The sequence below is a fragment of the Ipomoea nil genome, unplaced genomic scaffold (assembly GCF_001879475.1).
Source record: "Ipomoea nil cultivar Tokyo-kokei standard unplaced genomic scaffold, Asagao_1.1 scaffold0848, whole genome shotgun sequence".
Taxonomy (NCBI): domain Eukaryota; kingdom Viridiplantae; phylum Streptophyta; class Magnoliopsida; order Solanales; family Convolvulaceae; genus Ipomoea; species Ipomoea nil.
Genome location: NW_017617276.1, coordinates 585,423 through 610,808, shown reverse-complemented (window position 1 = coordinate 610,808; position 25,386 = coordinate 585,423). Strand labels below are relative to the sequence as shown.

At 38.7% G+C, this 25,386-nt stretch overlaps 2 protein-coding genes and 1 long non-coding RNA gene across 5 annotated transcripts; all 3 read left to right on the top strand.

The window, feature by feature from the left end:
- Positions 1–2,024: 2,024 nt before the first annotated feature.
- LOC109178523 (protein RRP6-like 1) lies at positions 2,025–3,938 on the top strand. 3 transcript variants are annotated; one of them, XR_002053737.1, is made up of 4 exons: positions 2,025–2,060; positions 2,156–2,195; positions 2,367–2,422; positions 2,589–2,975. XR_002053737.1 is itself a non-coding variant. In XM_019328158.1 (4 exons), the coding sequence occupies exons 2-4, from the start codon at positions 2,734–2,736 to the stop codon at positions 3,902–3,904; spliced, it is 246 nt and encodes an 81-aa protein (XP_019183703.1). In that variant the 5' UTR covers positions 2,224–2,422; positions 2,589–2,733; the 3' UTR covers positions 3,905–3,938. The 3 variants fall into 3 exon arrangements, 1 of the variants encoding a protein (XP_019183703.1); XM_019328158.1 differs by lacking the exons at positions 2,025–2,060; positions 2,156–2,195 and adding exons at positions 3,438–3,558; positions 3,812–3,938 and having other exon boundaries at positions 2,224–2,422; positions 2,589–2,765; XR_002053738.1 differs by lacking the exon at positions 2,025–2,060 and having other exon boundaries at positions 2,164–2,245.
- Positions 3,939–4,338: 400 nt separating this feature from the next.
- Positions 4,339–5,427, top strand: LOC109178521 (3-oxoacyl-[acyl-carrier-protein] synthase II, chloroplastic-like). Its single transcript, XM_019328156.1, has 4 exons — positions 4,339–4,628; positions 4,745–4,829; positions 5,032–5,244; positions 5,390–5,427. The coding sequence occupies exons 1-4, from the start codon at positions 4,578–4,580 to the stop codon at positions 5,392–5,394; spliced, it is 354 nt and encodes a 117-aa protein (XP_019183701.1). The 5' UTR covers positions 4,339–4,577; the 3' UTR covers positions 5,395–5,427.
- A 112-nt stretch (positions 5,428–5,539) lies between these two features.
- On the top strand, positions 5,540–23,720 carry LOC109178524. The gene is made up of 4 exons (XR_002053739.1): positions 5,540–5,817; positions 13,259–13,269; positions 19,792–19,799; positions 23,710–23,720. It is a non-coding gene; the product is annotated as an uncharacterized LOC109178524 (long non-coding RNA).
- Positions 23,721–25,386: the final 1,666 nt, after the last annotated feature.

Here is a 25,386-nt window from a genome sequence, read left to right as displayed (position 1 = left end):
AGAACCGCGGGTAGGGGCCTACCCGTGAGTCCACCCGCGGGGTACACTTCGGTGTATGTTCGGGATTTGTTCCCTGTGATTCTTTTGACTGGGTATTTGGTCTTTTGACTTCCCGTTGTTCTTTTGTGGAACTATTTGAGCGTCTTCTTGATGTTTCGTACGTCTAGAACTATATGGTAGGAATCCATGTAGGTTTTGGTGTCTTGAATCGTGTTAAGTGTTCAACATTGTGTTTCGTTGAACCGTGATGAATCTTGTGCGTTCTTCGAAACTACGTTTGGTTTACCCGTTTGTTAAGCATGCTACACTAGTACAAAAAACATCAATAAAATTGAATAATTTGCGTCCAAAGTTAGAACTTTGGACTCCTAAAGTGTAGTGCGGTGGCATTTTTGTAATTAAAATGTCACTATATAAATAAATTTCTTATTTTATTTATTTTAAAACAGTATTGGCGTCCAAAGCTCTGTACTTTAGACGCCAATATTAAAACCCTCGTATTATACGCGTCCAAAACTCAGTATTTTGGACGCGTGTTATTTTTTTTTAATCAAAATAAGCCCTAGCGCAGCAGATCAACCCGCACCATCGTCCCCGCCGTCTTCATCCTCCTTCGATCTCCATCCTCCTTCACCGTCGACTTCGATCTCCATCCTCCTTCATCTTCGACGCCGACGCCCCCTCTGCCACCGCTCTCCATCTTCCCGTCGACGCCCCCGCTGCCGCCGTCGATCGCTGCCGCAAAGTCGCTGCTTCACTTCGACCGCTGCTTCACGCCGACGTCTCCGCCGCTCCGGACCCAGCCGCCGTCCCCGCCGCTCCTCGCTATCATACCAAGTTTCATAGGGCTTAGAATGTCAAGAATAAAGTGAGAGTGTGATCGAATGGTGCATCTGGGGTACACTAGGCTTAACATCCCACTAATTTTTGTACTTGTCTACTTTGTATGATTGTCATTTTAATTTAAAATCTTTTCCCAATATTCAAGTTAATTATGTGGTGGATCATGTTGATTCATAGATTGTACTTGGGGCAATGCTTAAACCTGCTACAATGAATCATAAACAACCTTGTTCATAGAAGTTCAGGAATCATAAAATTCGTAATTAGATTCATGGATTGCTAGTAAGATTGAGTAAGAACTTATAGTCATTAACTGTGTGCAGTTCAGTTCTAGTTGGGAAGGGAGATTTAGGTTGCTGTGGGTTTTATTTTGTATTTGCAATTTTCCAGGGAATGACATAGTAGCGAGCTTTATGCTTGAGAAACCAGTTTCTCTCTTGGAGGATCATATCTTGCAACTTGAAGATGAAATTTTGTATGAAATAAGTGTTTCCAACACCAAAGTATTCCCCATAACTCCCCTCTTGTGTTTCGTGTGTGGTTTTATTTATTTATTTTAAATGTGTTTCTTAATTCTCTTTCTAATCTTCCAATTCTCTTTAAATGTGGTTTTATTTGGGAACCCCCATCATTTGAGGTGCTGAAATAGTGAAGTGAGATGATAGCTTTAGAGTTGCTAACCCCTTCTAGTCTTCTCTAAATATATCTGCAGCTGGTCTATGAGAGTGTAAAGACAAAACAGTCTCGGAGCTTATTACTCTCTAAAAGACATGCATTAGAGAAACAACTTCAACAGTCTAAAACGTCAGCAACCATATGATCTGTTTCTGTTATATTAAACATTTCCTTTCTTAAAGGTAATGAGAGTATGCTATTTATTACAAGTAGACAATTCTTCACGAATTAATAGATGTTGCGCATACTAGTTGTATCTAATTTCTTAATGTTACTAGAGCTAATAGCTTTCTATCTTAATATTCTGAAAGAATTTAACTCGACTTCAGAGTTTGATGTTTCTTTCCAACAGTTAGTTATTATTATAGTTCTTGGTATGTATGACTAAAACTTTTTCTAATATAAAAGATGAAAGTGCAGGTTATGTTTTCTTTGAATTCTTTCTATGATTGATCTTCTGGTGACCTGAGACCAGACAATCCACAAAGCTAATGTATAATGCATTTGATTAGTCAATGATTATCATCGTTCTTTTTTCAAAGGTTAGCTAATAGATTTGCAAGTTGGGGTCTTAAATTGGCCATAAGTTAGTAACTCATCTTTATATAACTCATAACTGTTTCTATGACTTATGCAGGTACAAAGCTGCCATCAAAGCTGATCCTTTGTGTTACGAGGTGTGCGGCTTAATTTGTTATTTGGTTATTGATTCTCCAAATTTTTATAGGTGCTTTTTCCTGACTGAATGGAATTGCAAATCCTGAAACTATTTTCTATACATTGGACAACAAATATACAAATGTATTTAATCTTTCTTTTTTAAATATATTTTTCTTGCCTTTTTACAGGCCTTGGTGCTGAAGATGGTTGGCTCTCTTCATTCTATTCTTGCTTGGTAAAGAAGGTAATAATTTCATATGAGCTGCCATCAACAAGTCTCAAAAGATCTTTGGGATCTGTTTTTGAATCTTAAGCACTAATATTCAATTCACTAATATTCAATTCTCATCTACTACAGGGATCTTTCTTTCAACAATCTGACTTTGTGATCTGTTTTTGAAATGCAACAGGCTTCAGACAAATCGGTTATAATCAGTGAAATTCTGGACTCGAGGACTAAAAATCTGTTGACCATGTCGAAAATAAGTGATTATGTTTTGTCAAATGAGCTTGTGAGCATTGCATTGGCTATGGTTGCAGAGGATCGTCAAATAAATGAGGTACTGGAAGAGCTTTTTGCTGAAGAGGTAATGTAACCTTGCTGTCACATCTCATTGTTAAATAGAAGTATAGAAGAGTTAACTCACTATATGCTGCCTTTAATGCAAAACAAATTTAATGAGTACTCAACACATGCCACTACTGGACATTATAAGAATGACTGACCAATTGGGCTCAATACATAAGATACTTGTAGTATGCAAGGTTTAATGAGAGTATGCAACAGTGTTTCTGCTTGAGTTCTCAGAGAGGTGATTTTCAGTGCTTGAATCATGGTATAATGTTTAGTGAGCTGGCTTTTTATTAGGACAAGCATTTTTGCTTATTGACATTTATATGATATTTGTATAGAAATGGATAGTAATTTATCTATACCCAAAAAGATGGGTTCCTTCTTGCTTGCCTGGATCCACCGACTTCAATTTATTAAAGAGCGAAGCTAAGCTCTTCAAAATTAGTTGCTATATGTACAGAAACTGATTTTAGGAAATTTCTAAGACCATGAAACTGCTCTTAGAAATTTCCAGCGAGCTGTACAACTAAATTCCAGATTCGCATATGCTCACACATTCAATCAGGATTTAGTCTTAGTTATAGTAGTGACAATCAATTTCTCAATAATATATTATACTAGAAGTGCGCTTTCCTATTTATTTTGGTGCTTTTATATTGAGAATAAGATTATAATTTGTTCTCAGGTATGTTGCTGTGGAGCACAGAGAAGATACACACTTTCTATTGTACATTTATGGTGTCATGAAGATCAAGTTGCTTTCTTTATATGTCAACACTGAAACAAGCAGTTCTCCTTTGGCAGAGGTAATGTCTGTGTGTTTTCTTTCTCAGTACATGAAAAAAGAAAGTGTTTAGCAATGAGAAATATGAAGTCCATGACTAGACTTACCTGAAGCTCAAACAAGAACCTTTTTGGTGTTAAAAGAAAATGTTTGCCTCTGACTTTATATAATTCAGTTAATCAATGAAATATTATTATTATTATTATTATTATTATTATTATTATTATTATTGTATGAAGTTGCTAATTAGATTAAAATGATTAATTGTCTTACAGGTATACAAACTTAGCTATGATATATGCATGCAGCTGTATACAAACAATTGTTTGTGCAAAGATATGTGCCTTTTTCTCATGCAATCATTATGAGCTTTAATAATTCATTTCTGGGGCAAACATGAGAGTTTCATCATCTTGATTAATGCTCTCATGTTTTCCTGATAAATAAATTATTAATGCTCTCATGTTTTCCCCATCTCGATTAATTGAACGTTTTTTAATTGCATTTGATCCCAAAGATCGTCCATCTGCTGAAGAGGTAATATTATTAATGGTGTTTAGAAAAGTTTGCATAACTTTCCTAAATGTCTTGTGCACTTTTTAAATAAAGTTGTTCTTATCCTGATATTGGTGATTCTTTGATCTCTTCTTCAGGCATTGGCAGATCCATATTTTCACGGTTTGGCAAATGTCGAAGAAGAACCTTCTGCTAGGCCAATTTCAAGATTTGAATTTGACTTTGAAAAGTAGAAAACTGACAAAAGTTGATGTTAGGGAGCTTGTATACAGGGAGAAAAGTTCATTCATAGCCGCATAGGTTAAGAGGACCATAGACATGGTTATTAAAGAAATGGTTGTCATATCTTGGAATCGAACTCAGGATGCATGACATGTTACTTTGTTCTTGAGAATGCCCTGGTTTTTAGTGCCTACAACTTCAAATGAAGTAGTGCAACCAAAAACTTAATTTTCCATTATTTGGCAATATTTTAGGTTAAAATAATTACTTACATATTTTATACAGGGTCGTGACGGATTTGTCATGGGGGAAGGAGCTGGGGTTTTACTCCTGGAAGAGCTCGAGCATGCCAAGGTAAACTTAAAGATTCATTTCCATTTTCATTTTCTTTGGAACTCAGAAATCATTAGAATACCTTTGATTGGTTAGTTTTTTGAGGTGTGCTTTAATTTCGTTGTTTGGATGAGCAGCGAAGAGGTGCAAATATATATGCTGAATTCCTGGGTGGAAGCTTCACTTGCGATGCTTATCACATGACAGAGCCTCATCCCGAAGGTAATGGTTATACAGCTGGATATATACTTCAATATAAGAAACCCTTAAACGGCAGTCCTATTATTTGTGTTATTTTAGTTGAAGTGTATGCCTTCTAGCTTGATTGGACTTAAGACTACTTCTGTTTATCGATAAAGTAGTCTTAAGTCCAATTTAGCTACAGATTTGACACATACTTGAATTTGCCATTTTATGCAAGCAGGCACTGGTGTTATCCTATGTATAGAGAAGGCCTTAGCTCAGTCCGGGGTATCTAGGGAAGATGTGAACTATATAAATGCACAGGCAACATCGACACCAGCTGGGGATCTCAAGGAGTACCAAGCACTTGTAGTTACGAGTGAACTCAACAAAATCTATGATTGGTCACCTTCTAGGAGCAGCTGGTGGTGTGGAGGCTGTAGCAACTGTTCAGGTAACTTTTCTACTCGATCTCTCATAATTCCCCAGGTACCTAATACTTGCATATACATGATAAGGGGTCTGCTTGAGTAACTTTAAATCTTGTATATACCCATGTAAAAGTTATTCTTTAGTAAATGCCTGCTCTTTTATTGCAGGTTGAGGGTGAGATGGATAAGCTTGCAATGGAAGAAGCTGGCTTTCGTAATTGGGTATATGGGTTCTCAATATTTAGTGTTTACAATCTACTACTTGCACAGATACTATGAGGACCAAATTGACTCAGATCGATTTCGCAGAGGTTGTTAGTTAATTTGAGCAGTTAAATGTGCAAGCAATGTGTTGATACCCTATATAATGTAAAAGTTGCAAAAGCAATTGTCTGCCTACATCTTATTTTAGCAAAATATCTTCTTTTTTTGGTATCTTCTAATTTGTTATTCAACTTGGAATAAATTGTGGCATTCTTTATGTTTATTTACAGATTAAGATGGAGCCTCTTGCTATATCATTGGACGATGATCTTAACAATGCGGCAAAACAAATCCAGGTTTGCACAATATAATGCTGCAACCAGAAGGTTTTGGTTCTCTGATTTTTTTATTTTATTTTTAATAGGCATCTCGTATAATACTTGCAACTGATGGGGATCCACCTGGCCAGGCTCTAGCAGAAGAACTTGCCCGCCGTTTAGGGAGAGAAAGGTTTATATTTCTCTCCTTTGATGTTATGATCATGTGAATTAGCATTTTCGGAACTGATTGTCTAATAGCTAGAATTTTTACTTGCTAGTAGTTTTTGCTTTAATGGTAATTAGCATTTTCGGAACTGATTGTTTTAAAATTCGAAAGTTCATAGGGTCTTAGATCATTGGGTAGCAATGTTCTTTTCTAGATTATTCTTAGTCATTCATGTGTACATTGATGATAGTTATTTACATGAATTAGTAGAAGTTAATTATTTAAGAGGTATAACTTTACTTAATGATTAAGTGTTTAACCAGTTATATTGCAGTTTGTCCTCTTTCTCTCTTCATGCATAATCTATGGGGATGGGGGATAGTTTGAACCTATCATCTTAAGAACACTTGGAGAGTTTGCAGCTTTGACATACTGATTTGTTACTGTAATGCAATACATATTACGGAGTAATAATATATCAATTCCCAGATTGGACTATGAGCAGAAGCGGGACATGGATTCAAGGATTACCAAATTGGGGGCAACACTTGAAGATATATAATGTACCCAAATGCAAGCAGGTGTGCTTTAGTATGAATAAAAATTGGAGATTGATTACATCTTAAGTAGTTTATTTTAATTGTTAACATTTAGAATTTGTAGTTTATTTGTAGTAAAATGTTATTAGAATTGAAATTTTAGATTGGTGTGTAGTATACATCTTAAATTGATTAATGTTGAAATATATTATTTGGTAGTTATGCTGGAATGTACAGGAAAATATTGGTAGTTTTATAAAAAAAAATGTTTTTATTTTTAATTTATTTTACTATAGGCGTCCAAAGTTCAGAAACTTTGGACGCGTATAGTACTTTTTTTAAAAGAAGATGATTAATCGCGTCCAAAGTCGAAGAACTTTGGACGCGATTTACAGACTTTGCGCGTCCAAAGTTGACCAACTTTGGACGCGCAAAGTCAGTGTTCAACACTATAATGAGATTAATCGCGTCCAAAGTTCTTCAACTTTGGACGCGATTAATCGTTTTTCGCGTCCAAAGTAGCTTTGGACGCTGATTGTATATACAATCAGCGTCCCCGCCATCTGCGTCCCAGCTACTTTGGACGCGAATGAGCCTTAACTTTGGACGCGAATGACTGTTTTTGTACTAGTGCTAGTTCGGTGTTTAAATGCTAGCGTGTGTGTTGTTCGTACCTTCTTATTGGTTGATGATAACTTGTGTTATTCATCGTTGTTGTTCTTGGGCTGTGATCAATTCCTTGAATTAGTATGGTTTCATATCTTCGTTGTGATCGGTTGATTTATTCCTGTTGAGGTGTGATGTGTGTGTGGCTTTACCTGGATTGCACGATTAGTGGTATGGGACACTAGTCACCAAGGTATTGCAGTGGTCCTCGTGGTGGCCATGACGTGATTATGGAGTTTGTGACCTATGTGTCAGGTTGACGTATTTTTTGGGAGGCGTGTGTTGCCGTGTGCGTGATCGGTACCCTCGTGTACTATGAAATTGGTGGTTTTGTTGGCGGTCGTTGGCGGATGGGGACGACGGTCCTCGGAGGGAAAAGATTGGACTTGGTTGTACTGGGGTCCTGGAGGTAAAGGTTGGAACTAGATATAAGGTTGGGGGTAGCCATAAGGTTGGAACCGGGCATAAGGAAGGCATATCAACTTGTGATGGGTGATGTCACGAGGGCTTGTGTAGCCATTGTTGTAACACCCCGAAAATTTGAAACTTTTAAAACTTATATAACAAAGGTCAATTCTCATTAAATCCCAAAACAGAGTTGTACTAAACATACGAGTGCGGGGTGCTATGCCACATCTGAGCTGGAAAACTCAGATGCACAGGCTAAACTAACTAAATATCCTCAATATATCATCATGGCACGCATGCCGAAAGGAAAAATATCTATCTACTCCAAGTTCCTCTAGTGCGCTCTGGGAGCTAATCATCTGTGCCTGAAAGCCAAATATATCTGTTCAGCGAATGATGCCGGTAACCCACTCCTACGCGTTGAAATACATTATAGATAGATATATATAGATATACGAAAATCATTTTGAAGCAGGAAGATATATATACTTAAGAGACTCTAGCTTTAAAACCAGGAATAGACTCGGCAAATAGGGTAAGCACACAATCAATAATAATAGTTAAGGAGAATCATCATTAAGAACACACAACTAAGGTCACAGTCTATTTTCACATCAATCATATCATCATTTAATAATCATTTAATCATCATTCATATCACATAATCGTTGATGGCGCCACGGGACTAATCGCATGCCCTGAACATGAGGGTTAATGCTTATAGCATTAACACGGCCCCGCAACACCCTACCTCAGTACCGTGGTACGAGGGGAGTTGATCGCAACCAACCCTTTGAGAACCGCTGACGAACTCAACGTCGGACCACGATCCGACATACCGCTGACGCGCCCAGTCGGTGGACCGCGATCCCCATTACAAGGGGGGACTTACGACCGTACACACCGTTGATGCGCACAATCGGTGGGCCATAGCGGATCAAGCCCGACACACCGCTGAGCTAAACTCAGTCGGTGGGCAAAGATCCTCAGAGACTACGATCCTACATACCGATGTCCCACCACTCGGTGGATCGTAGCCAGTCGTAGCCCTACACACCGCCTGATTACTCAGGTCGGTGGACTACAGCCTTCCTCGGCTTGTTGGCCCTACACACCGCCTGGCGCGTCCAGGTCGGTGGGTCATATCACCAAGACCCATGTGGACCTTCAGTCCTATACATAATCTTTATATACCTGAGCGGTCTCTACCAGCCTGGTTAACAGTTGGGATGGTTCTCAGCCCATTCAACTGCCCGTATAGTGGACCTCAGTCCTATATCATATTAATATCCCTGACCGATCTTAATCGGCCTGGTTAACAGTTGGGATGGTTCTCAGCCCATTCAACTGCCCGTATAGCCCAATTGATCTTAACCAAGTTGGGGTCATGCATCACGTAACACACAATAACACATAATAACACATAATTCACATAGGGAAGGGGGGAGACATATAATTAAGCTTACATGTGATCATTCACATACTAAGAATAATTCCTAAGGGCTCATATAACTTCCACCTAGGTCCACGGGTTACCAATTCAACTAGCATGCAATTCATAAGACTCGTTTAACCTACGAATGGTACCCGAAATTCCAAACTAGACTCAGGCATGACAAACGGGGTCCGTTGGGACACCATGGGGAACGGGGAACATCAAACGGGGAAGCCGGGGACTCGGGGTGGGGTATGGACTAGCGGGTAGCCGGTGGGTGGGGGTCACCCGCCGGCTGCCCGCGGGTGGGCACTGTTCTGGGCAGCGGGTAGCCGGCGGGCAGCCGGCTGCTCGGTGGCTGCCCACTGCCAGGCAGTGCCCTTTTGGGCAGTGGGTAGGTGGTGGGTTCCCCCACCCCCTCTTACCCCCCACTGACTCATTCATCATAAATTCGTCCCGGGATCCTTTGTGGAACCCGGAACCATGCTTAGACACTTTTAAACGCAAATAACGACATCACATAAGCAATTAACGGATCAAAAGCAAAAATCATGTAGGACTTAACCTATTACGGCCTCTAAATATAAACAACACCCGAACATGCGAATTCTCCCCCCCCCCCTCCCCCCAAATATAAATCAAGAACATCTTCAATAAAAATTCCCAATCCAACCTAGGGCTCTAATCCCACCCAAATCATCAAGAACATATTTTATTCTTAACATCAAGAAAATATCAAGATTCGTCAAGAATCATCATATCATAATCAAGAACTTCTTTTTAACATCAAGGTCATCAAGATTCTCAAGAAAGCATATAAGTCATCTCATCAATCATCAAGAACATAACATAATTATTATAGAAGAATTCCATCAAGACACAAGAATATAGAGGGAGGCCAAGGAAAGAGATTATAGCGAAGAAAATAGGTTTTGTTGAGACATGGGTTACCTCTTAGCCTTAATTAATCCTCTCTTGGCTATTAAGGTTCTTCCCTAAGATTTCAATCCGTTTGATCTCCCTAGGCATGGTGGTGGGGAGTCCCTTGGGAATTCTTGTGTGGTGATATCTATTGTGGTGTGACTTCTAGGTGCCTCCTATGTCCTTATATATATATATATATATATATATATATATATATATATATATATATATATATATATATATATATATATATATCTAGGAGTCCTAATTAGGGTCTGAATGGTATGGGTTTACTAATTCTATTTCTTATAGGACTAAGGGCTTGGTTTATGGATAAGGGTCCATGGTCCATGGTGGACCATATTAATTAATGAAAGGGAATCCTAATCATGATCTGAATTGTAAATGCCTACTTTCTTTATTTCTAATAGATAATTAGGTCTAAGACTCCTAATTAGAATCTGATTAGTAAAAATGTTTACTCTCTTTATTCCTAATAGGTTTAAGACTCTAGTCTAGGTAAGTGTCCACGATCCATGGTGGACCACATTAATTAATTAAAGGGAATCCTAGCCAAATTAAATCCCTTTTTAATTATTATTAACGGAATTAATTAAATAATTAATCTGGGATTGAAGGCCGTAACACGGGGTGTTACAGTTGTTGTGAGTTCTCTTCTTGTGACGTGTGTTGTCACAAAGGCATGTGTTGCCTAGGCATGTGTTGTCATTGGTTGTGTCCTTATTCTTTTGAGTTGTGTGTGTCGGGTGTTAATCTATTGTGTGATGATAGATTATACCTTGAGACTTCTTGTGAGTCGTTGTTGTTCCTTGTAGTCTGGGGATGTGTTCCCGTGTTCTTGTTGAGAGTGTTTGAGTCTTGTGTTGACTATTACTCTTGGTTTTTAACTTACATATATGTATTCCATTTCGAAAATGGCTTTACGAACTTATATCTTATCTATGTATGATATTTCACATGTATTGGTGGGTTACCAGCATTAGTCGCTGACCGGGCGTCGTCCCATGTTTTATGTGTTTCTTTCAGGTGATGTTTAGACGAGTGCGCGGCTTAGTGCCAGCTAGTGTAGCTCCTCCCTTATGTTTTGTGGCCTGCGAGCCAATTTAGACTTAGTACTTTGTGATGTTGGTTTTAGATATTGAACAATGCAGATGTTAGCCTGTGCATTCACACCTAGGTGAGAGTGGCATAGCACCCTTTTACTTCCAGTTTATATATTTCCTCTTTCAGTCTTCCGCTGTGTTTGATGTTTTGATTTAGATATCTGCATGTTTAAGGCTTTAAAAAGCATGGAATTTAGGGGGTGTTACACCTTTTGACATTTGCATTGTGTCTAGGATTGCCTTTCAAGAATCTTCCATTTGGAGGTTCCACAACTCGTTGTACAACCTTTCCTTTCAGTTGGCTTGTTGGTTGTGGTTTGCTTCCATTGTTAATCTGTGCCATAGGCTTAGACATTTGGTAGGGCCTTGAACAAATACAGACTTAAAACTTTCATGTGATTAAGTGTCTATAGGTTTGTTCAACAAGATATGTGATGAGGAGCTGGGGTCGTAACCAATTCCGGTTCTTTCCCCTGTTGGTTTTGATCTGTTCACTAATCGATCCATTAGATTGGATGAGTTGTTAAATGAATCAAGAACCTCATGCAAATGTTGCTCCCGTAACTCTCTTTCTGTACACTGCTCCTTTAGAAGAAGAACCTGCTTCTCAAGCTGATCATTGGCGATGGCTAGCTTAATGTTACTGATTCTAACGCGCCTTAGCTCATCGTAGCTGATCAATAGCCGAGAGTTATCTTCTTTTAGTTTGGAGTATGTGTTTTTGATTACCTTGAAATCCATCATCATCTCAAAGATAGTTTCATTTGGATTTCCTTCACTTTCAGAGCTGGTTTCTATTTGGGTAGATGAAGAGGTTCGAGAGTTTACCTCATCATCATCGGGCATTAGGCATAGATCATCTACATCTTCCTCTTGACTGAAGAGGCATAGAAGTCCATTCTCATATCTCGAACTTTCACTTTCTGAACTTGAACTTGAAGTGCTGGTTTCGGGTTGGACCTCTTCAGTTGGTTCATTTGCAACCATTGCTTTCCTTCTCCTTTCGTGTCATGGTTGACTTGACTCTTGTTTACCACCTCTTTTGCTGGTTTCAGCGGCATCTTTCGGTGAACTCGTGCTAGGTTCCTGGTCATGGTATTTGCGGACCATAGGATGAGGGCAATTCGCTTTGAGATGTCCTGGCTTTCGACAATTGTAGCATAGCACTTGTGCATCCACAGTTTCTTGCCTTAGGGATTGAGGTGTTCTTTCGGAGTTCCTTCGGTCAAGCCAATATGGCTACAAAGTGCATTGATCAACACTACAAAGTACAATGACCAATAAATAAAGTACACTCACTTATATGTGATTTCATTTCTCGAATGCACTTCTACATCTCATTATTAGGACTCTATCTATGTATTTGAGTCTACTTATGATTCCCAATCCTAGTCTCCCTAAGTCTCCCAATCCTAGTCTCCCTATATCTCTTCTTGTATATATATACCTAGGTCTTATACTCTTGTCATTTAGGACTGTTAGTACAATTCATTACAGTTCTCATCTAGTATCAGCTAGCTAGGGTTTCTATCTAATGGCCGACGGATCTGTCAATTCCTCTGAATGGACCATTTCTGATGCCCCCCTCTCATCGGTTACTTCAACCGTAACCACCCTCTCCATGGCTCATCACTTCATCAGCGTCAAATTGACTCATCGGAACTTCTTATTTTGGAGGGCTCAAGTTGTTCTTTTTCTCAACGGATATGATCTAATGAGTTTCATCGACGGAATCAATCCTTGCCCGCTGGCCACGATCTCGTCCGGCAAAGAGGGAGCGCTGCCTCTGCCGAATCCTCCTTATCATCCATGGGTTCGTCAGGATCAGGCACTTCTCTCTATACTCATGTCATCGTTGTCTGATGAAGTTATGTCCTTGGCAATCGGACATCACACCAGGCGTGCAGTGTGGACTGCCGTTACCTCCGCACTTGCCTCTTTGTCTCGGTCTCGCTCGTTAAACCTTCTCGGGCAACTTCAGACGTTGCAACAAAGTGATGCTTCCGTCATTGATTATATCGGTCGGGCACAGGTTCTCATTGAGGATCTAGCTCTCGCCGGCCGGCACCTTCCGCATGAAGAACAAAACCATTACGTATTTCGCAGTATGCGACCTGAATTTTGGGGTCTTGTATCTTCTCTCAATGTCCGAGGAACACCGGTGACCCTTCATGAACTCTCGGACCTCCTCAGTGCCGAGGAATTCGTCGCCGGCAGTGGAGGACCGTCACCGATAGCTTTTTCCGTCCAGAAATCCGGGCAGTCTCGTGGCGGTAGTGGCGGCCTTCGCGGGAATGGCGGTGGTCGTGGTCGCGGCCTTCAGTATCTTACTATCACCAGACCAGATTTATCCTTTGCAGTCAATAAACTTTGTCAACACATGCATGCTCCTACGGTCACTCATTGGGAATAAGCCAAGCGTGTATTGAGGTATGTCAAAGGGACTCTATCTTATGGTTTACATATCTGAAAATCTGAATCCAGAGAATTACATGCCTTCTCTGACTCAGACTGGGCTGGCAGCCTTGAGGATCGTAAGTCAACCAGTGGTTATGTTGTTTTTCTTAGGTCAAATCTTGTGTCTCTGGTATGCAAGAAGCAAAGAACTGTTGCAAGATCCTCTACGGAGGCTGAACACAAAGGGGTTAGCATATGTTTGTGCTGAAGTGATCTGGGTTCTCTCCCTCTTACGTGAGATTGGCATCACTGGGATTTCAGTTGCAAAGCTATGGTGTGATAATCTTGGTGCTACATATCTGTGTGATAATCCTATTTTTCATGCTCGCACTAAACATGTTGAAATTGACTATCATTTTGTGAGAGACAGAGTTGCCAATGGAGAGATTCAAGTCAACTTTATCTCTACCAAAGATCAACTTGCTGAAATATTTACAAAAGCTTTAGCAAGTCCTAGGTTTTCTTTTCTTAGAGACAAGCTACAGGTCACATCTGTACCCTGTGCTTGAGGGGGAATATTAAGACTCTATCCATGTATTTGAGTCTACTTATGATTCCCAATCCTAGTCTCACTATGTCTCTTCTTGAATATATATCTAAGTCTTATACTCTTGTCATTTAGGACTGTTAATACAATTCATTAGAGTTCTCATCCTCATCAAATTGTCAGTGCATTTTTTTTCCAGATTGCCTTGCTTTATAACTTCGTTGATATTCTCCAGATCTTCAATTCAAATTTTAATTCTTTTGGACCTTTGAATCAGACGCCACCGTAGTGTTAGTGTTTTATTATCTGTAGGTATATTATATATATATATATATATATATATATATATATATATATATATATAAGTCGGCAATACAATATATATATATATAAATATAAAATAAAGGGTTCAAATTCTGAGAATATAAACCCAAACGGAGCGATACAAAACAAAAGAAACTCCAAGTAATGTGTAACACTCTATTTTCTTAAAATTGATTTCTATCTTATAAAGATACTAGAGAAAAAACATTTAATTTTTTTGTTGGAAGAGAGAAAAAATATTTATGTTATACAATGTAAACTCCTAAAAAAGAATCGTATATATACTTGTGCAAATCCACTTCACATTCCAATGTAGGGCAAAGGCTATTTTCAACATTCCTAACTCCATTTTCAACTCAACTCAAATTGGTATGCTTTGAGAATTAACTTCTCATTCATTTATTATTCATTTTGAACAAAATAACAATGTTTTTGAATGTCACTGGCTCTATTATATTGTAGTATGATATGTTCAAACATACTTTCTCAACCTAATGAAGCATAAAGAGTCAACAACGCCTCTACTGAGGTCCGATCTCATAACCTCCCACATGGAAAAAGTCACTACATGCCATCTGAGCACAAGGTGCTTGACACAAAATAACAATTTAAAATATCATTTTTTTAATACTATTGACTCTATTACAACGTAGTATCTGTTCTATACTTTCTCTAAGTAGTGCAGCTCAAAGGGTCAATACCCTACCACAGGGGTTCGATCTTGTGACATTTCCTCAAGGAGAGCGACAACTATGTCATTTTTTAATTTAAAAAAAAATGAGTTAATACCCAAAATGGTCATCGACTATTGTGATTTTTCATAATTTCGTCCTAAACGACTTTGATGACCTAATATAGTCCCATACTTTTGTGTTTTTACTCAATTTAGTCATCTGTTTGTTATTCCGTCAAATTGGTGTTAAATAAAGTGACAATTCAGTAATCTCAATATTGGTCTCTCTTTACTCTCAGTCATGCAAAGTGCAAAATCCCTGTTTCTTTTACGAATTACTTCGAGAATTACTCCTAGACCTGCGAATCATATTTTATATTTGCAGGTTTGGGAGTAATAATTCATAAAATAAAGATGGATTTCACACTTTGCAGGTTTATGAGTAAAAAGATTCTAATACTGAAATTACTAAATTGTCCTTCTATTTAACACCAAATGGATAGAATAACAAATGGAATATTAAATTGAGCAAAAATACAAAAATTTGGGACTATATTAGGTCACCAAAATTATTTAGGATGAAATTGAAAAAAATCATGATAATTGAAGATGATTTTGTGTATATTAACATGAGTAAATGCCAGCTAAGGTCCCTCGAGTTTGGTGGTTTCACCACCTATAGTCCCTAACTTCCGTAATTACCATTCGTAGTCCTCCGAATTACAAAAACGGACCTGCTATCATCCTTCTGTTAGTTCCTGTCATCTAAGCCGTCAAAAGCAAGGGTAAAAATGTTATTTGGCATATATATTTCTTTTTTATGTATTTTATTATCTCCTTTTCATTTCTTCTCCCGGTCGGTAGCAGAAGACGGAAAGCATTGGATCTCGCGACACTCACATCTCCTTCGGCGAACTCTGTTCTTCCCGGCGAGCAGGGCACGACGGCAACCAAGCAAATTGACACCGACACCATCTGTTTTTGGCGACTGATCTCTCTCTCTCTCTTAGTCGACGGCAAAGATGGGTCAGTGAGAAAAAAGCAACGACGAACGACAAGCTTTGTTTCTTTCCGGCGAACATTTGACGCGAGGCGAGTAGATCCGGTGGCAGCTAGGCAGATTCGACGACAGTTGACGGTGGTCGCGGCTGAGCAGTGGCTGTCGGCGTGGTGGTGGGTGTTTCCGGTGAACTCTCATCTCCAAATTCAACTATAATTCTCAATTTCACGAAAAATACGTCTGCTTGGCATGTTTGTTACCGCTCTTCCTTGTTCCAATTGTCAACCTTTTCCCCCTTCTCTTTGATTTCATCATGGTAAAATTTCCACACACATCTTTCTACATATGGATTTCAAAATTGATTGTTGGGGTTTTCAAGATCAAGGCATGGAATTGTTGGGTTTCAGAAATTAAAAATCACAAAATAGCTTCGTTGGCTCCATTTCTAGGAAATCAAGAACCCCTACCCACCCCCTTATGTCTCCGCCTTCTGGGAAATCAAGAAAGAAATTCCGACAACAAGTTGGTAAAGAAACCGTCCACGGCGACAGTGACGAGAGCGTTGCGCGCACCCAAGGAGAATGCTCTGGCGATTTGCGAGAAATCTCGCAATTTTGACTTTTCGCCAATTGTGACCGCGCTGTACTTCGCCTAAGGTCACAACTTCGATGGTCGATTGAGATCCTCCAGAGCAGTTGCCTGGTCCCAGCATGATGATCGCCACCATCAATTTAGCGATCGACGTCCATCTTCGAACTCTCGCATCGCAATCCAGTCCTCATCGCTAGGTGCAATTCCGGCGATGGACGATCGGAGGATGTAGTTCGTGATAGGTGCAATAGAAAGTTGAAGCCACAGCTGAAAACAATGGTTTTAGTCATCATTCAAGTGGGGTATATACGATTCCGACTAATTTCTCCCTATACGGTGGAACCCCGACCTCCGGCTGTGTAGCTCAGTCGAAGCACCACCACTTGTGGCACTACAAGGGATCAGTATGGAAAATGACATATTTACCCTCGTTTTTGACGGCTTAGACGGAAGAAACTAACCGAAGGATGGCAACAGGTCAGATTTCACAACTCGGAGGACCACGGATGGTAATTACAAAAGTTAGGGACTATAGGTGGTGAAACCACCAAACTCGAGGGACATTGGCTGGTATTTAGTCATATTAACATTGTCATAGTCGGGGTATCATAGTAATCAATGAAAATAGAGACATTTTTGGCATGTAGCCTTAATTATTCCGAATAAAGGGAGCTTTCATTGTCTCCTTTATATGCATCTTCTTCCCCATCATATATATATCGATTCGATGTCTGTCATTTCACACTTGGAATAAATAATGATCACTCGATCATATATATCCCTACACGCAAGCATTACACATCACACAATTGGTATGGCATAATCCCCTTTCCCCTCTTCAACACGTACCCTATTCGTATAGAGTTTTATTTAAGTTAAAAGAGATTCATAGCATTATATCTACATTTCTATAACTGTTGTTTTCAAATATTTTGTTTCTTTATGTTTGTTTTATAGTATAAAATGCATTTTGAATTGAGAAAAGCATGCATGATCATGATTCATGACGATGCACATGCTTGAAGATAGTGACCACACATTACCAGCAATCCAAAATCAAAGTTGTTGGCTCCTCATCTAATGACAAGTCTATGCCCTCCCTCGAGTTTTGCAGGGATGCCATCACTTAACACGCACACACTTTTGCAGGAAGAGGATGTAATTTCACATTCTATGCTATTTGTTGTTTGAAAGTAATCTTACCACAGAGATTTAATTTATGTATATATATTCACATTCCCACTAACAAAACTATGGGTAATAATACACTACCATATATGTGAATTGAAGTTAGATTTACTAATCTCGCACACAGGATAGTTTAGTTGGTCCTTAAATAATAGATGAGTTAATTACTTTTTGGTCCTAGATTTATTGAGGCGTAGATAGTTTTCGCTCTCCATAATAAAAATTGTTCATTTGTAGCCACGCTTATTGGTCTTTGGAGACTTTTAGTCCTCCGTCAGTGCAGTCGTCCGTTGACCGTGAAAATGAAGGGTAATGCTGTCTTTTTATGTGTTCTTCTTCTAATCTTTGTATTTCTCCATGCTGGCAATAATAAAATGTACTGGTCTCCCTTTCAATTTGGATTTGCATGCAGTTATGCAAATTAATAAACAACAACCTACTTATAACTATTTTGAATTTTTTTTTTTTTAAAAAAAAATGTGTCACGCCAGGACTAATGAAGGGGATTATGTTGAATTGCATCTAGTCACATGCCCGCAACATCATGAGACTATATGCACAAAAATTTTCAACCGGCAGGTTACTAATATACTATAACCTATATGCCATTCAGAACATAAGATTTTATATGTACTTCTCTCATAAATTTATGTACAGGAAATCATTTTTGAAAACTAGTGCCATTCAGAACATAAGATTTTATATGTACTTCTCTCATAAATTTATGTACCGGAAATCATTTTTGAAAACTAGTGCATTAGCTCCTGCCCATGGTATTTGTTAGGAATAAATTGTAAAAATTTTGATGAGCCGAATGTATTTTTGAAAAATCAAGTAGTTCCCAATTGTATTTTATTTGAGTCAGTTTTGAACCCACAGAGTATGGTGCACCCATATCATGCAACCCATGTACAAGTCTTGAAGATCATAATTTATTTGAAGAGTTAAGCGGGATTATAGCTTAACACAATTATGATTGATTGGCGTATAAATCACCAAGAACCATGCTAGAAGAGTTGGATGATACATGTGTGAGCTATGCCAAATAATCCTAAGTTCGAATCTCATGCTATATGGGAAACTAGGCAAGATGTATTGGAGACAAAGTAAGCTTGGGAGACTGAGCTATGCCAAATAATCCTAAGTTCGAATCTCATGCTATATGGGAGACTAGGCAAGACATATTGGAGACAAAGTAAGCTTGGGAGACTAAGCATCACATAATGAAGAAACACACCATGCACAAACCATGAAGTTTTTACAGAGGTTCCAATATAGCATTCTACATGGATTATGAAGAAGAAAATAACTGATATATTTTTATCTGAACATCAACCTTTTCACGATGGAATCGGAGATGCTCGAAGAAGGCTGATTCACGGAGATATATTTTCATACTCAAGCAAGAATCAGCAGATGAATTATTTGATCAACTTGATATGTCAAAACATTTATGAATGACAAGAAATGACAAGTTTGCCGCGCCGAACTTATTCAGATTTTGGAGGCTACATTTCTCAAGAGACGGCAATGGGCAAAATATTAAAATCATCTGACAAAAGGTGAAAGACGACTGCCTAACATTTCAGATCAAGTTGACAACTTTATTTTGATCAACTACATACGAAGATAGACGATCGAGATCGAAAGTTGATCAACGGGCAAATAGCTTTGGTTGGCTATAAATTGTCCAAGCAGACTTGAAGACAAGCACCAACTTTGAATATGGCTGATTGATTAAGATATACAAGCAAGAGAAAAGTAAGCAATATTCAAATCAACCAAGAAGAGAATTTGAGCTTCATAGAATAATATTCAAGTCTGAGTGAGAGAGAAATATTTTATTTCTTTGTAATCTTCTCTACTGAGTGTAGAAAGAGGGCGGAGTAACTAGAGAGAGTGAAAAACCCTGGTTGAGTGTAGCTTTGTGCGTAGCACTCGTTGTAAAGGGTAGAGTAACAAGGGGGGCTTGTGAAAACCCTGTGAGAGCGTAGCATTGTGCGTAGTTCTCGTGGTGTAGGAATACAACTTGGTGCGAAATACTCGGGAAGACGGAGTAACAAGAGGAGCTTGTGAAAAACCTTGGTGGAGTGTAGCTTTGTGCGTAGCACTCGGAGAAGTGTCGGTGGACACTTATTCACTATTGTATCTGGGTGATCGATGAATAGTGAATTCCCTCCTTGGAGTGAAAGGAGAAGAGTGGAGTAGGAGAATTACACCATCTCCGAACCACTATAAATCTCTCTCACTCTCTCTCTTTACTTACTGTTCATTTATTTTGTGCATGGTTGTTCTAACTGCGAACTAACCCGACTACGATTTATCGCATTTCTTTAACTGTCTGGGTTTGATAGTTCCCACGTTTGCATGCAAGCTAAGCCAAAGTTTACATACATCATCCTTGAGCTATATCAAGTGTTTCTAACGAGTTGCATGCTTAGAATCTCTCTTTGACCACTACACAATGAAGCATAACACTTTACCGCTATCTATTCCGTTGCACACTCTAAGTTGTTTAACTTGTTGATGCCTGTTATTTAGAGTCAAAATTACCAAAGTGTTATTTGCCTTGTGTGTTTTAAAACGAAGTTGAAAAAGTTAGAGAAGTCAATTCACCCCCCCCCCCTCTAGACTTCTCGGCACCCTTTCGAGACCAACAAGTGGTATCAGAGCGGTTGTCTATTTGAGTCAATTTTGACTGCTAGATAGATCTCAAAATCTTCAAGATGAAGAGAGATATGGTTCTTGCTCAAAATATGCTTTTCTCACTTGACAAATTTGATGATTGGAAAATTCGAATGCAGGTGCACTTATCTGCTCTAAATGATGAAATGTGGGAAGTCATCACTAATGGTCCTATCAAGATCATGGAAGTTAATACTGCCGTTGCACGAGATCCAAATGCTCCACAATATGTTCCAAAGCCAAAAATAGAGTGGATAAGTGAAGATAGAGGACGAAATAATTTGGACAACATTGCCAAGGACATTTTGTTCAAAGCAGTTGATGACACCATATTTCCAAAGATTCGAAAGTGCACCACAGCAATAGAAATATGGGATACACTTATCGGTATCGGTGAAGGCGACGAATAAGAAAAAGACAACAAACTTACCATCGCCATAAAGAGGTTCGAAGATTTCAAAATGTTACCGAATTAAAACATCACCGATATAGAAGCTCAACTAATCAAAATCCTTGGGGAGAGCACGGATCTGGGAAACACCATTACCCAGAAGGAAATATCGCTCAAAGTGTTACGCGGACTACATACAAGTTGGGATATGAAGGTGACCGCAATGCGCGATCATAGAGATCTAAGGATACTATCTACGGAAAAACTCTTTAGTGATCTTAAGGCGTATGAGTTCGAAATGAAGACACAAGTCGAAGAAGAACGCGATGAACGAACATCTGCACTGATGACCGAACAACCATCCACATCAAGGTCAGTAGGAAATAATGATTTTTTATCTGACGAACAATTTTCCTTATTTGTTAGGAAATTCAAAAAGTTCATGCGAAAGAACAAAGGATCACCACAAGGAAATTCTTTTCCAGAGAATAGAAGATCAAGAAGAGAATCTACTGAAGAAAACACAAATGTGTGTTACAACTGTAGGAAGCTTGGACACTTCATGGCCGAATGTCCACACCCCAAGGCGAACAAAAATTCGAATACTTCTAACTCTCCACAGGTTGAGTACAAGTCAAAAGAAAATAAATTCAAAAAGGACAAGCGGAAGGCACTAATAAGCGATCCACTAGAAGCAAGTGAATCCGAAGAATCATCTAGTGACGAGAGTGATTCATCACAAGAAGATACGGCGCTACTATGCCTAGTATGCAAGACATTCGAACATGAGGAATGCTTAATGACGCGTGAAACCGACAAAGAGGTATCTTCTAGTTCCTTTGGTTCCTTTAGTTCAGTTGACACCTCTTTCTAGACTCAATAATCATTTCTAAGTCTCATGAAAGATTGTCAAGAAGTCATGGCCACTCATACTCAAGTCAAAGAGCGCAATAATTTATTAATCCTTGAAAAGGAAGAAATGACATAAAAATTGCAAAATGCTTTACTTGAATTGAGTAACTTGAAAGCCGAAAATATTCGACTGCAAGAAGAGTGCAAAGCTAGAGAGGTTCGAGAACATAACCTTCGGAAAGTAATCGCATTATTTACGCATTCATCCAAAATAATGGATAAAATGGTAAGCATGCAAAAACCCGCTGGAGATAAAGCCGGACTAGGCTACGATCCATCATGTTCTCAAACCCTTGTGAAACTGACTAATTCTACTACTACTTTAATTAATAAAGTTCCAGTGATAAAATTTTTGAAAAGTCAGTATAGCACAATGAGACAAGGAGTTGGTAATCAAATAAATGCCCAGAAAAATGTTGCAAGGCCGAATCAACATAATAATATCTCGGCAAAGCAACAAAATTTTAAAAGTCAAAAATTTGTATCTCAAAGGAGAGCCAACAAGTCTAGTGCAACAAAACCTCATAGGAATATGGGAAGAATTCCGAGAATTGGGCCTGGGAGATTATATCCCTCAAAACAAGATTGGTCGCTTGAAGACGAACCATGCACCAAGTCCAGATTTGCTCTTTTTCATAGGATCAAGCAACTATCTTCTTCCCAACCCGCACCAAAGCATTTTTCGCAAGTGCGCTATGATTATAGAGTCTTTAATGGTTACAAATCACCTACTCTTTGATCAGTGGGATCTAGGTGGATTTGGATGCCAAAAATTACTAACACAAAAGGACCGAAACAACTCTAGGTACTTAAAGGCAATTAATCTTTTTTGCAGGAAATTTGGTATTTCGATAGGGGATGCTCTCGACACATGACCGGCAATATAAAGCTAGTCTAGTTGAGTTCAAAAGTATCGAAGGACCAAAAGTAGTTTTTGGAGGAAATGATCGATATGGAACAACAAAAGGAACGGGTACAATTGTGAAAAATGGTCTACGAATTGAAGACGTATCTTATGTCGAAGGATTAAAATTGAACTTGTTCAGCACAAGTCAATTTTGCGACAAAGGATATCTCGTAGAATTTTTCAAATGCAAATGTCAAGTCAAGGACGAATCTACGAATGAAGTTGTAATCACCGGATCAAGAAAGAAGAATATGTACGTTGTAGATTGGAGTACAACAAAGGACTCCGTATGCTTGGTGGCAAACAATTCGAATGAAGCTAGTTGGGAATGGCACAGAAGGCTAAATCATTTGAATTTCAAAACCATCAACAAGCTTGCAAGAAATAAAATAGTCGAAAGACTACCCAATATTGTGTTCAAAAAGGATCAAATATGCATGCCAGAAAGGAAAACAAAACAAAGCATCTTTCAAAACCAAAGCTCAAGAGTCAACATCAAGACCCCTAAGTCTTCTACACATGGATTTATTTGGTCCAGTAAATCCAATAAGTATAAGTGGTAAGAAATATACCTTGGTTGTTGTTGATGACTTTTCCAGGTACACATGGACAATATTCATCAAGAAAAAGGATGATGTCTTGTCAAAGTTGCCAGAGCTACTGAAGCTACTGCAAGTAGAAAAAAACATGAAGATTGCAACAATACGAACCGATCGAGGAACAGAATTTGTGAACAGAGTGATTCAATCATACTGCAATTCACAAGGAATATTACACCAATTATCTGCCGCACGAACGCCGCAACAAAATGGCGTAGTTGAAAGAAGAAATCGAACACTCACGGAAGCCGCACGAATTATGATTTCAGCCGCCGGACTACCAAAGAGATTTTTGGCCGAAGCTATCAATACGGCGTGCTATACTCAAAATCGCAGTCTAATCCACAAGTCTTATAACAAAACACCATATGAGTTATGGAAAGGGAGAAAACCCAATCTCACCTATTTTCATACATTTGGTTGTAAATGTTTTGTACTTGTTAATGGAAAGTCTCACTTAAAGACTTTTGACGAGCGAGTGGACAAAGGAACATTCTTAAGATACTCATCTACCAGCAAGGCATACAGAATTTTCAACAAATCAACCATGGTGGTAGAAGAATCGATCCACGTCGTGTTCGACGAAAATCACGACAAAAATGGCATACATAATGGAGGTAATCGTGATTTAAATAATTCTAATTATATTTTAGAAGATAATGTGTTGTAGGAGGTAGAGGAATCAAGTGATATGGGTACTCACCAAGTTGAAACAATGCCAAATGTGACACCCGAAGTATCACTTACACCCACAACCGAAATTGCACCTGGAATTTCAACGGAAGAAATCCCAGTAGATGAACCCGAAGATATACCCGTCAACAATTCACAACAAGAGATATCTCAACAAGTGGTATTTCAACAAGAAGGAAACTCTGAGAATCCAATGAGTCTTCAACCAAATCGAAAGTGGCTAAGAAATCACCCACATGACTTAGTCATTGGAAATCCAAGAGACGGAATAAGAACACGATCATCTATAAGGGACCAACTAGATATACCAACAAGGGATGCAATGTTCTCATGTTTTCTATCACAACTGGAACCGAAAGAAATTGACGAAGCTTTAGCCGGTCCAAGTTGGATAGATGCCATGCAAGAGGAATTAGATCAATTCAAGCGCAACGATGTATGGGAACTTGTTCCAAGAATAATGCACCAAAATGTAATTGGCACTAAATGGGTCTTTAGGAACAAAGCAAATGAAGACGGCGTCATTGTTTGGAATAAAGCAAGATTAGTCGCGAAGGGGTACTCACAAGAAGAAGGCATAGATTTTGATGAGACGTTTTCCCCCGTCACACGACTCGAAGCAATCCGGATATTCCTAGCATATGCAGCGCACAAGAATTACACTGTGTATCAAATGGACGTAAAGAGCGCATTTCTTAATGACTTACTTGAAGAAGAAGTTTACGTCGAACAATCACCCGGTTTTGAGGTAAAAGACGTTGGTGATCAAGTCTACAAATTAAAGAAGGCATTGTATGGGTTAAAACAAGCTCTGCGAGCTTGGTATGACACCTTGTCAATGTTCTTAATTAGTTGTGGATTAACCAAAGGTCTAGTTGATAAAACCCTCTTTAGAATTCAAGAAAATAATCACATTTTGTTAGTACAAATTTATGTTAATGATATTATTTTTGGAAGTACTAATAATTCTCTATGTGAGAAATTTTCTAAGCTAATGCAGAACAGGTTCGAGATGAGTATGATGGGAGAATTAAATTACTTTTTGGGACTGCAAGTCAAGCAACTTGAAGAAGGAATTTTCATAAATCAAGCCAAGTACACAAGAGATCTTATCAATAAATTTGGCATAGATGGAAAATCCTTAGTCAAAATTCCCATGAGTAAATCTCAAAAATTGGATAAAGATGATGAAGGAAAAGATGTCGACCAAACAATGTATCGAGGGATGATTGGATCGTTACTATACTTAACTGCAAGCACACCGGACATATCCTACTCGGTTGGCATATGTGTGAGATTCCAATCAAAGCCCAAAGAGAGTCATTTGATTGCGTTCAAGAAAATAATTTGATATCTCAAAGGAACAATCAATGTGGGATTATGGTATCCCAAAGAAGGAGATTTTACACTAACTGGTTATTCAGATGCAGATTTTGCAGGTTGTAAAATAGACCAAAAAAGTACCTCAGGGA